Source organism: Solanum tuberosum, unplaced genomic scaffold (genome assembly GCF_000226075.1).
Source record: "Solanum tuberosum cultivar DM 1-3 516 R44 unplaced genomic scaffold, SolTub_3.0 scf00538, whole genome shotgun sequence".
NCBI classification, from domain to species: Eukaryota; Viridiplantae; Streptophyta; class Magnoliopsida; order Solanales; family Solanaceae; genus Solanum; species Solanum tuberosum.
The window spans coordinates 232,899-246,656 of NW_006239455.1; the positions used below are offsets into that span (position 1 = coordinate 232,899).

General features: G+C 32.8%; 1 protein-coding gene across 1 annotated transcript; it reads left to right on the forward strand.

Moving 5' to 3' along the window:
- Positions 1 to 4,248: 4,248 nt before the first annotated feature.
- LOC102592097 (ABC transporter G family member 15-like) lies at positions 4,249 to 11,219 on the forward strand. Its single transcript, XM_006365135.2, has 9 exons — positions 4,249 to 4,584; positions 7,084 to 7,163; positions 7,649 to 8,110; positions 8,209 to 8,331; positions 9,207 to 9,335; positions 9,630 to 9,914; positions 10,063 to 10,332; positions 10,431 to 10,538; positions 10,649 to 11,219. Exons 1-9 carry the CDS (start codon positions 4,353 to 4,355, stop codon positions 11,006 to 11,008), a joined length of 2,049 nt encoding a protein of 682 aa, XP_006365197.1. The 5' UTR covers positions 4,249 to 4,352; the 3' UTR covers positions 11,009 to 11,219.
- Positions 11,220 to 13,758: the final 2,539 nt, after the last annotated feature.

Here is a 13,758-nt window from a genome sequence, read left to right on the forward strand (position 1 = left end):
AAACATCCAATTTTATACAAATTGTTCAGTTTTGTATAAATTCATTTATACATTGTAATTTGTATAATAAGATTTGTATTTGTATAATTATAAGTGTATAGGACGAAAATATATGTATTTGTATTTGTATATACACTTTTCTCTCGCTTTATACAAACACAAACGCATTTTATACATTTTATACCGAAATGTATAAAATGGCTAATTGTATACCGAAAATAGCTAATTGTATATCGAATCAGATGGCAAAAAAAAGAGGATGTTTACTGCGAATTACAATTAAAATAAACTATGGCTATAACATTTAATTTGAATTAATAATTTGTTATTTCATACAATTTTCCCTATTCAAATTTGGACTTTAAACTTGAACATCTTTTTTCTTCAATAAGATATCTTTTTTTCAAAATAACAATTGTTCTTCCCATTATTAATTTCTCTGAACTCTTCTGCAGGCTTGTATACATATGAACTCTTATTTAAGCAATCCAAGAGAGTTTCAAGATCCTCTTTATTTTACCTTAGGTCTGTTGGGTTCAAAAGAGTGATTAGGGCGTCATGCGGAAGCTTATAATTGCAAATTATATGAGGATAAATTAGACGACACATAAAACTATACTAAAAGACATAATATTATTATATGATATGACCAATTGACCTACATAATTAAAAACTAATAAAAGACATTAAAACTGTAGAGAGAAAATCTCCCCACAAACAAAACTCTTAAATGTCTACATTGTGGATGTTATTGTGTTATGCTATGAGAATAGGGATCTTCAATTTATAGATCTCCAAATATTTCCTCTAAGGAAAGAACAAACCAAATATGGAAGAAAATTATATTTTCCTTTCAGAAAAAGTTCAAGCATTTATGGTAATACTTTGACTTTTCTTTAAGGAAAAAAATAAACTTCAAATAAGATAAGAATGTCAGAGCAAAACCCTAAACCCTAACAAATCTCCCCTTTTGGCTGGATTTTCTTGACAAAACTTGATCCGTCTTCTTCACATGCATGATATCTTCGTTCTTCACATAGTCTTCATCACTGCTGCTTGCCATAGTTAAAAATAAAGTTTAAATATATGGGTTAAAAATAGTTTTAAAATATTTTATTTTTATTTTCAAAGATGCAGCAACAGGAATGTTGAAAATATGGTTTTAATCTTTTCTCCACATGTAGCTGGACAATTTTTTTTTTTATCATCAAATTAGTTGCAAATTGATTTGAAACCACTTGAACCTGTCTTCAACCTCATTCAAGCATTGGATCATTAAGCCATCAGATCTTTGAACCATATGCTCTGATACCACTTGTTGGGTTATGAAGGAGATTAGAGCGTCATGCGAAAGCTTACAATTGCAAATCATATGGTTGACAAATCATACGACAAATAAAAAGATACTAAAGATATATTATTAATATGGTTTGGTCATACGACCTAAATATTGAAAACTAATATAATATTGAAAAAAAAAACATAAATATGTTTAGGAGAAAATCTCTCCATAAACGAGACTCTTAACTGACTACATTGTGGATTCTCTTGTGTTATGCTATGAGAATAGGGATCTTCAATTTATAGATCTCCAAACATTTCCTCTAAGGAAAGAACAAACCAAATATAGAATACAATTATATTTTCCTTTCAGAAAAAGTTCAAGCATTTATGGTAATACTTTGACTTTTCTTTAAGGAAAAAATAAACTTCAAATAAGATAAGAAAATCAGGGCAAAACCCTAACAAGATCTTGATTTGAATGTAATCACATCCGTCTTTTAAATTTTCAACTTGTATCACTCTGAATAGGGAATCTTTTGTGAACTCAATGTTAGGACTGGAACCATTAGGTGGCATGCGGAAGCTAACAAAGCAAACCTCGAAAAACCATGAGTAAGAAGACAAACAAGAAATATGCCAAAACACACAAAAAATTTAACGTGGTTTGGTCAATCGACCTACGTCCACAAAGGATATGAACAATCCACTATATAAATACAAAATATAGAGAGAAACAACCTCAATCAATTCACTCAAAATACATGGGAGGTTCACACAAGTGGTAACATATCACTTGTGTCCCACAAATTCTTCCCCTAACCAAAACTTTCAAAGCCCCTAAGACTACATTGTGAATGTTGATTAAGTTAGAAGCAACAAACCTCTATTTATAGAGTCCTAAACCTTTTGATTTGGATAAGTTATTTTCTTTCATATTTTCTCTTGTAGTTCCATTTCATTACTCATAATATCTTCTTTTCCATATTTGTTTAGATCTTCCCCAAATTCTTCTTCATCATATAAATTTGTCCCAAAAATAAATTCACCACAAATAATTTTTTTTATTATATTGTTTTGATTTGTTATCATTAAAATTAGGGAAAAAAGTCTGAAATATATTCGAACTTTGGTCGAAATTGCTATTACGATACCGAACTTTGGAAATGACCTTTTACCCTCCTGCATTATTTAATAGTGTATTTTAAATTTATATGTGCCCACATGGATATCATAAATATTGCATAATTATAAATAGTAATGTGTCCACGTAGGCACATATATACCTTTAAAATATTCTATTAAATAATGCAGGGGGGTAAAAGGTCCTCCATAAAGTTTGGTATCATAACAACAATTTCGGCCAAAGTTAAAGTATTTTTCAGACCTTTTTCCCTTAAAATTAATAGTTGAAACCTTGGAGGCTTGGACCAACACCACCAATAACCTTTCTCCTTCTTCGATACCCCCTCCCCCCCACCCCATTAATTTTTGCACCTCAATCCTCATATTTTTTCTTAGTTTTCTTTTCTAGTTTTTTTCTTTCTTTTAAAATAAACTGAAGAGAGCAAAAGTAATCCATGGTAATTATCAAACTTTGTTTCTATTAAATGATTATTATTATTATTATTAATAATAATAATAGAATCTTCAAATTTCCAATACATAGCAATAGCAAAACAAGTCATATAATGGAAGGCGTCTCTATTTTCCATCAAAAGAAATTTTCGTTTAGAAATGAAATTTTTATTAGCACTATAATATTATGTTATGTTTTTAAGAATTAATTACAATATAAAAATATAAGTAAGGAAAAAGAAAAAGAAAAAGATTAAAAATTAAAAATTAAAAATTTAGTTAGTTTCCTACGTAGCTCTAACATGGTGTTGACATGACAATGACATGGTGCTCATGTGGCTCGTTTGTAATGCCACTTCCATTTTGAAAATGGTATTTGAATCTTAAGGTGGTATTTATTATACTTCAAATAAGAATAAAGGGTAAATAAATGCACGTAAAGATAAAGTGTTATCGTAAGTTTGATTGTCAAATTTAAGGCTGATTTTATATATTTTTACAATACCGATACATAGTTAATTGTGTATATAGCTGTATATATATATTTGAATAATTATACATTATATATACATGATTATATACTATTTCTACAATATTAATACATTATATATACATACAATCATTTTAGTTAGAAAAGAATTGTCACTTCGTAAAAACTCCGATTAAAATATCATTCAATTTCATTGGATATTTTAGAAATTGATCAATTTTACACCTAGCTCTTTTCATAGCTTTTAATATAGTATGATGATTAATTAGGGGGCTGATAACTGATAACTGATAACGATATATATCTATATCAAACACGCAAATGCTTAATCAATAAGATATCATAACATGCAAAAAATTATTATTTCTAGATCCACCGAAGGACGTATATACCAACTTTTTCCATCAATTTATTACTCCCACCGTCTCTAATTATTTGTCCACTTCTTTTTTAGTTATCCCTAATTATTCGTCTATTTTGATAAATTAAGAAAGGACAATATTTTTTTTATCTATTATACCCTCATTACTTAATATGGTAAACTCACTATGTCAATTAGTGTTTTCTTAACAGGTGTGCCAATTCAAAAGTGAAGAAGTAATTAGAGATCGAGAGAGTAGTTTTGATATAGCATTTATTTTTCATTTTAAAATGTTGTTAAAACCACACGTCGAGGCAAAATAATGGACCAAAATATTGACAAGTATGAAAACTATATTTCACACAAAAAAAAATAAAAATAAAGTCCTAGCTAGGCGGCAACAATTAATAATGTATTAATTGCAACTGTAAACCCCATGCATTGGACCCCATAACATTAATTTCCATTACTTCCCACCTATCCCCCTTTGACATAAAACCTTGCCATAATGTCCATTATCTAACTCCATATATATTATTACACTTTTTTTGTACTCATCATTATACTCATCATCATTTTATGACAAACCAATTTTGTCAATATATTTCTTGAGATATTTTAAAAAAATTATTTTGGTTGGATATGGAGATAGAGGTGACAAGTAGTAGTAGTGATATTGAAAAAGGTGTAATCCATAGTCAAGGTGTTGCATATTTAGTATGGGAAGATTTAACAGTAATGTTGCCAAATTTTGGACAAGGACCAACTAAGAAGTTGTTACATGGATTAAGTGGTTATGCTGAACCTGGTAGAATTATGGCTATTATGGGTCCTTCTGGTTCTGGAAAATCTACCCTTCTCGATACGTTAGCAGGTTAGTTTGAATGAACTTCGATTATTTTACACGATTTAATTGTACAATCGGATTTACATTATTTGTAAGGTTTAGACAGATGAAAAGAAATTACCTCACATTTAAATCTTGATCGATCTCGTATAGTTATGGAATATGTTTGAGCTTTGTGTTTGTTTTTGGTAGTATTTTTTTTTGTCTTGTTTCCTATTTTGATCAAGAATGTTATTTGTGAAAGGGGATGTAATGTATATTTCTAGTTGAATAAAAATACAATGCTTCTATGTCCTATTTTTAATAGGGTTTTTTGGGTAGTTTGAAGGATCTAATTCCCTATGTTTAGCAAAAAATAATAAATTAAAGGGTTCATGTGAAAATAGTTGAATAGACATATATTATTGCAGATCAGGAGATTTTGGTTTTGTAACCTGTTACAAATTTGTTTTTAGGTTTATGATTTTTCATTTTTTTTTTACACATTAAACATCTGGAAATATCATTTTTTTCTATTCAATTTACAAGTGGTCATAAGAGATTATTTGCTATTGCAGATCTGTGTGTAAATAAATATATACTCCGTTGATTCCATATTAACTGACTTTTTGGGGTTTTTTCATAGTTCAAAATAAGTGAATTATTCAAAGTTTTTCCATATTTGACCTTTATTTACATTTTCTGTATGATAAGTTCAAGAGAATTAATTGTTCATATTTATGATTTTACTTTGAATTATTTCTATTTTTAAGACTAGTTTGACAATAAGTAAAAGGGTAAACGTGGAAAATAATATTTAATTTATATCATAAACTTTTCTTAATAGGTGTGCATCGATTCACAAATTCAGTTAATAAAATTGAGATGCCCTTTAATTAAATGTCGGCAAGGGTAGTTGGGCATTCATTAAGCTTTGTCTTTGACCACATACTACGACTGGTTTTCTGCTTTAAAATTGATAAAATTCTATGAATTTTTTCTCCCTTTATCTGGAAAATAAGAATACTGGAAACCTATATTTTTCACATTTAATAATGTTGTTTGTGTTAAAGTAGAGTCAGTTATTAACATGTTTTGTCGTGAGACTGTTTCACACTTAACTAGAGGTCTCGGTTCGAGCTCTGAATATGGAGAAAATTCGTTTGATTGGGAGTGCCACCTCCAATGGGCCCTGTAGAGCACGATCTGAATTTATGGACTCCAAACACCATAAGGGTGGAAACCAAAAAAAAAATTATAGTTAGTTAGACAAAATGAACATTCCCATTCCTATTATATTTGATTTAAAAAATATTCCCTCTGCTCACTTTTACTTGTCCACTATTTCAGAAAATAAATTTTTATTTTTTATTTGTCACTTTTAATATATTAAGAAAAGACAATTATTATTCTTTTATAATTTAGCAGTATTAATTACGTATTCCCCAAATCATTTTCCAAAACCTAATACTAAACATCAACTAATAAGGATACTGTGGTGAAATAAACATAAATGTGTTAAGTTCAAATGTAACAAGTAAAAGTGCACGGAGAGAGGAATTCTTTTCAATTTGCTTGGAATGAATTCATAAATAATTCATAACACTATGCATTGAATTCATATAAATGTTTATTTATTTACAAAATAAAAGATGAAGTTTGTTGGACTAGGATCTTTTCAATGAGTAAACTACCTAATCTGCTGAGGATAGGATTAGTAGTGTTATGAATTTTGATGAAAAAAGGTAAAACCAATATAAGAACATAGCCCAAAAAGAGTGAGAGCCTCATTGTGCCTGAACTCTGTTACACCACAAGGCGTTGTCTATGAGTTGGGTTGTTTGGGAAGGCATCCCAAATCAAGGGGTCCAAGGCTAAATACGAGCAAGAGACCGATAGCAATAAATAAATCAAGAAATATATGATAAGAACATAAATCTGGTTTTCAATTTATCAAAAGGAATAGGAATAGGTATTCCCTTGTTCTTGATAACTAAAAGGTATATTTCCTCTGTTTAAATTTGTTTGTCTTGCATTCTTTTTAGCTCGTTTCATAAAGAATAACTTTTTTCCTTTTGAGATAACTCTTTATTTCTAACGTTCCACGTGACATGTTTAAGACCATAAGATTAAAGAACATTTTGGTACATGCTACGTATCTTTAGTTTATGATCACAATATTTAAAAGTCATATTTACTTTCTTAAATTCTGTGTGTCAAAACCAGACAAACAAATTGAAACATATGGAGTATCTCGTCTTTGGGTGATGTCTTGATCTCTATACTCTTAGCTAGAGCCTTGAGAATTCTCTTATCATCTCCTTTTTATCTATTCCCTTCTTTAACTTCTATTTTTTGTTGTCATACCAATAAGATAGGTACAAATTAGAGATGTTTCTTGTGGAATATGCATGTTTGCATGCTAGACAATCCAAATTCTGAATTTGTTGGTTGAAAGTGATAAGAGGGGAAATGAAATTCACTTCTTGTGATTATATATTACATCCACACTTTGCTAAATCATATATATCTTGGTTTGAACTGCAGGTAGACTGTCGACTAATGTCGTAATGACTGGAAATATCCTTCTCAATGGGAAGAAGAGGAGGTTGGACTATGGTGTTGTTGTAAGCTATCCTGATTGAACCTTTTTAATCTGTTATATATACAACATTTTAGGCACTTTGAGTATTTGCCATAAGCATCCTGTTTCTCTTAAGCAGGATGTGTACTTGTGCTAGTTTATGTAATAATATCTGCCTACTATCTTTTGTTCTAATATAGATGGAAACGCGGGATTGATTTCTCAAATGGTCTCTAAGCTAATATATATTATCTCAGAAAGTCATCTTTCTTTTTGATTTTCAACAAAGAAAGTGACTTCCTGAGATGATATCTATTAACTGAGTGACTACCTGAGTAATCAACTCTGGATAACATATCGAAGTTACAGAATCTCTTTAAAGCACTCAATAGACATAAGAATATTACATAAAACTTGGAATTGTCTAAAACTACATTTCCATTATGAGAAACATTTTTTAGTTAACGGATTTGAATGTAGAAGTTGTATGACCTCGTATCTTTCTGAAGAGCTGTGTGAATGTTTCAGGCTTATGTTACTCAAGAGGATACACTGTTGGGAACTCTAACACCTAGAGAAACAATAATGTATTCAGCACATCTTCGACTTCCAACAAGCATGACAAAAGAAGAGGTAGACGATATTGTGGAGGGAACAATAATGGAAATGGGGCTAGGAGATTGTGCTGATCGGCTTGTAGGAAATTGGCAAGTAAGAGGAATAAGTGGTGGGGAGAAAAAGAGATTGGGCATTGCACTTGAAATCCTTGTACGACCTCGTATACTTTTTCTTGATGAACCTACCACTGGTCTTGACAGTGCCTCAGCATTCTTTGTTGTCCAAGCTCTTAAGAATATTTCACGCGATGGAAGAACAGTTATCTCGTCAATTCATCAGCCTAGTAGTGAAGTTTTCGCCTTGTTTGATGACCTCTTTCTGTTGTCTGGTGGAGAGGCTGTATATTTTGGAGAAGCACAATTGGCAGTACAGGTATGGCGCGCAATATCTTAATGAAGACAAGCACATTTACAATTGTCCTTTCTGATGAGAATGAATTTAACGTATGCATATTGTTATTGATATTTCAGTTCTTTGCTGAATCTGGATTTCCTTGTCCAAGTAGGAGAAATCCATCTGATCATTTCCTACGTTGTGTTAATTCGGACTTTGATGTCGTTACAGCCACACTGAAAGGATCACAAAGACTCCGGGTATGACTTCTGTTGAAACATAATATTATAAAGTAATAAAAAGCGTGCTAGCTCTTTGTTAGAGCTTAAACTTTTAGATGAAATGATCACAGACTTCAACAACTGCCACTATAGCTATGCAGTCTTAGCACCTTTTATTATGATTTCTGATGGATGTGTAACTATTTGTATGACAGTTTTTTACTCCCTCGGTTTAAATTTGTTTATCTTATGGTCCATTTAAAAGAGTCTTTTCTTTTTTGGCAATTCTTTAATTTCAACTTTCCACATGACATGTTTAAGACCACAACATTAAAAGGACATTTTAGTGCATTCCACGTATCTTTGATTTAGAATTTTTCTTTACTTTTTTGAACTTTGTGCCAAGTCAAAACCAGACAACCAAATTTAAACAGAGGAAATATATCAGCTTTTAACTTCAAGATGAAGCTGTCTATTGATTCCCTTCAAGTGTCTGGATTTAGACTTGTTGATGGTAGTTTTGTGAAGCACTGGCAAAGCCTTCAACATATGTTTACCGCGTTCCCAAAGACTCAGTGTTACATAAATGGAAAATTTTATGTTAAACATGCTCGAGGTGTTACGTAAGAACTATGATTCCCGTCACAAATACACTGAAAACCTATGGACTCAAGTGGTGGATTTCTAGTTTTTCTGTTGGCAATACAAAAAATAAGAAACTTGAGGACTAAAGCCACTTTAATACAACTTTTGTCAGTATAGTTTTACTCTTTTTTCTATCTTTGATATCAATTAATTACTAATTCATACTAACCTGTCATTTATCTTACATAATTTTGGATCATAGGTTGTGTATCCTTTTCTCAAAACCATATGCTCAAGAGAGATAATCTTTGTTTTTTTTTTTAATGCAGGAGACACATAAAAGTGACTACTTAATGAACATGGCAACAGCAGAAATAAAAGAACTGCTTGCAAGCAAATATAAGCACTCACCATACGCAACGAGGGCCAGGTCACGGATGCGAGAACTCTTAGCCACTGTTAGTTTCTTGTCCCATTCTTCATATGTGATTACTCATTATGATCCTCTTTTCTTTATTTTACTGTTTTTCTCTTAAAGGAGTTACTGAAATGTAGGGTGTGCTAAACGCCGCATTTAGATTCATATGTGCTGATACTTCTCATATGATCAGTACTATTCAGTTGACAGACTACAAAAGATGTCGTGTAGAATGCTTTCACCACGGATGCATATTTTGTTGTTATAACAGCATTGACATACTTTTACACAATGACCATTCTGTTAACAATATTTAACATCCTTTTGTTTGCAGCAAGGTGTTGAGATTGAGATAGTAAAAGGAAGTCAAGCTGGTTGGGGAAAGCAACTTTTGACATTGACGCGGAGATCATTTGTAAACATGTCAAGAGACAAGGGATATTATTGGTCTCGTATAGTAATTTATATTATTGTAGCTTTTGCCGTTGGTACCCTCTTCTATGATGTTGGCACCAGTTACACAGCAATCTTGGCTCGGGGAGCTTGTGGTGGATTTGTCACCGGCTACATGACTTTCATGTCCATTGGTGGCTTTCCATCCTTCATAGAAGAAATGAAGGTAAACATCCATTTCTTATATATGATCCTAATTTTCAGTCCAAGATAACTTTATCCGACTCCCAAGTACAATACAGGACGGCTACTTTTGAGTGTTTTTGTCGCAAGTTCTGAAACATTTTGGACTGATACTATATCTCATTTTACAGGTTTTTACCAAAGAAAGGCTTAACGGGCACTATGGTGTTGCAGCTTTCGTATTGGCAAACTTCCTCTCATCATTTCCATTTTTAGTTGCAGTTTCACTCCTCACTGGAACCATCACCTATTACATGGTGTTTCGGGCTAGATTCTTCCGTTATGTGTTTTTCTGCTTAAATCTTTTTGGTTGTATCGCTGTTGTTGAGAGTTGCATGATGATTGTAGCTTCACTTGTTCCAAACTTCTTAATGGGAATCATAACAGGAGCTGGTGTGCTTGTAAGTTACAACTGCTTAACACACTTAATTCTCTTCTCATCTTATTTTATCTTACAACAATTGTCAAGTAATTTTACTCGTCGCGTTGCCTTATACAGGGAATCATGATGATGACTGCTGGATTCTTCCGTTTACTGCCAGATCTTCCCAAGCCAATTTGGCGCTATCCAATTTCATTTATTGGCTACGGGGCATGGGGTTTACAGGTATCGATAACATCTATCACATACATAATCTATGGAGAAAATGGAGACTAAAAACAGATTCTTGTGTATTAAGAATAGTTTTGACGATGACATATATAATACTATCGCAGGGATCATACAAAAATGACATGATTGGACTTGAATTTGATCCACTAATTCCTGGCGGAGAGAAACTAACAGGGGAATATGTGATCACGAACATGTTCAAATTGTCGTTGGATCACTCCAAATGGTGGGATTTACTTGCATTATACTCCCTCATCGTGATGTACAGGCTTCTATTCTTTATAATTCTCAAGCTAAAAGAACGAGCTACACCATTTTTCCGATCAATGTATGCAAAGAGAACGATGCATAAACTCAAAAGGCGTCCGTCATTCAAGAGGAAACCATCTTTATCCTATTCAAAAAGACAACATGCTCTCAGGTCATTGTCTTCTCAAGAGGGTCTTAGTTCTCCAATCCCATAGAAACTATAAGAAAAAATCAAAGATGTTGTCATCTCATTACTGTTAATAATATCTCATAAGTTCAAGAAAATTAAACTTAAATTGTCCTTGAGGTTTCATTTGTTGAACCATGACAATAAATTTGCTTCCATTAAAGAGCCAGACAAATTGTTGTATCAATCATCACATATATATACAATAGAAGTGTCCCTTCTTTTGCTGTTTACCTAAATTGAAATTACTATATGTCTAACTAGCATGTTTTGTTGTTGATGAGTGTCATTGCCTTAAGCATAAAAAATATCAACGGGTTGACCCGATGTGTGTCAGATACTTCAAAAGTAGTACATTTTCGGAGTATATGGCACGGGTGTGGCAACATATTTGGAGAGTACGAGCAACGTAGCTCTTCATCACTAAGTCTTTGAGAGACATTAAATCATTTTCTTGGTATTCCAGTGGTGTGGTTTCTTTTCTAACCTTCTGTCCTGCCTTGGCTTATGGTATTGGAAAATGTGACTATATTTTTGGAAATTTTGGTACATATAGATGTCTCTTCAATCTTCTGAAATTATGTTTCAGTAAATCAATTTTTTGGTACCACTTAGATACACATATTTATCTTTGTTGGTTATGGAATACAATGTTTAAATAGCCAACATTTGCAGCACATACTAACAGATAATATACTGACCCTTCTATGTTAGATACTACTGACGTGTGCAGAGGCAAACCCAGGATTTGAAGACTTTGGATGCACTAATATATAACCTTAGCTCAAATATGAGCTCTAAGCTAAACTTAAAATACAAATAATAAAAAAAGGCCTTTAGTTGGGTTTGAACCCTAGTCTCAAGGGTGATATTTCTAGCTTGTACCAATAGCACAAGGGCACTTCTATGCATCTCATGGGTGCACTGTTAAATATATCCTAATTTTTACCAGTTTTTCAAAATAGATATACATATATACATATTATTATTTTGAAAGCTAGCAGGTGCACGTGCACCCCTTCTCCGTAGTGTGGGTCCGCCTCTGTTGCCAGACAACAATATTTATTTTGGGCATGGCCACAACCTTTCTAGGAAAGAATTATTTCTTTGTTTTGTCCTTTAATAGTTCATAATTTAACATAGCACAATATTTGTGTAGTACTCAAAGTATATGACTAAATGACCATAATCGCGAGTTCACGTACACCCCTTCTCCATAGTGTGGGTCCGCTTCTGGAGGTGTGGTAGGATGGTTGAAAATTTTCCATTATTAACAAATGTCTCAGGTTCAAGCACTATGAATGCAGAGCTCTTGTAAGAAGTCGAGTGTGTTTGGTACGAAGGAAACTGTTTTTCATGTAAAAGGTTTTTGAAAATCTTGGAAAACAAATTGGTTTGTAACTTATTTCTCATGTTTGGTTGGTGAATGAAAAATATTTTCTACCGTTTGATTGGTGAATGAAGAATATTTTTCAGAAAACATCTTTCATTATTGGCTAGAGTAGGAAATACTTTTCAGAAAAATAGTTTTTGACCCGAAAATCAACATGGATGACCAATCTGAGATCCGACCACGACACTTGAATTGGGACATAACTCCGACGATAGATTCGAGATCCGCCCCCGACACTCAGCTCATGACTTAACTCCGACTCCTGACTCGACATTGGACATTCGAACTGGGATCCAACCCTAAAACACGACCTCGATGACAGTCCGAGATTTGACCCCGCGATCCAAGCAAGGACCTGACCCTGATTCTCGATCTGGGACCTAACATTAGAACTGGACCCGACTTGACCTCGACACCAACATCCGACCGATTTGGAATCCGACCTTGAGCCCATACTTAGGACCTAACCCCAACTCTCGATCAAGGATCCCATATTCAAACTAGACCGTACCTCGATCCCAACACCTGAATTTGGGCACGATCCCAATGGTTGATTCGAGATTCGACCCCGACATCCGACTCAGAACCGAACCCCTGGGCCTAATAATCAAACTGGATATGACCCTGACCGTAACCCCAACACCAACACTGACATCCAACCTTGATGATTGATTCAATAAAAAAGAAAATGTTATTGCTATAAATGGTAAATATTTTTGGCTATTGTATTTAAGGCAATACATTTTCTTTGCATGGAATCGAAGCCTTTCGTTGATTTAGTGATGTAATCAATGTGTCTACTTGGCACCCAAGAACTTCAAATTCTGGATTCGCCTCTGGATGCGATGTATCGGGACAAGTGTGTCTTGTATCAACAAAGATAATGTATCGAGACGCGATGTAACAAACGTTGAGTGATGTATCTGAAACAGGATGCGATGTATCAGGCAGTTGAGTGATGTATTGGGACGCGATATATCGATATGTTGAATGATGTATTCGAAATCCTTAAATTTTAAGGAAATTTTGTAATTTGAAAAAAATTAGGAATGTAATATAATTAACTCTTAATACTATGAGATTTGTGTAAAATATACATATTTAATCGATTTGATTTGAATCGACTTTTAATCAAATCATGAACACCCCTCCCAGAGATAAGTTGGATTTTTTTTAATAAACCGACCTCCCATATCGTTTTCTTATCACCAAAATCGAGAAAACTAAAAGTTGGTTTCTTTAATTTTTTATTTTTTTTTACAAAATTATATTATTTTTAAATTCTATGGCCAGTGCAACACTGTCCTATCAAATTAGCACATGGAGTCTGTTGTATATATATTTGGCTAACTTTAAGACTTGTACTCATACATTTTCTTGGCCAA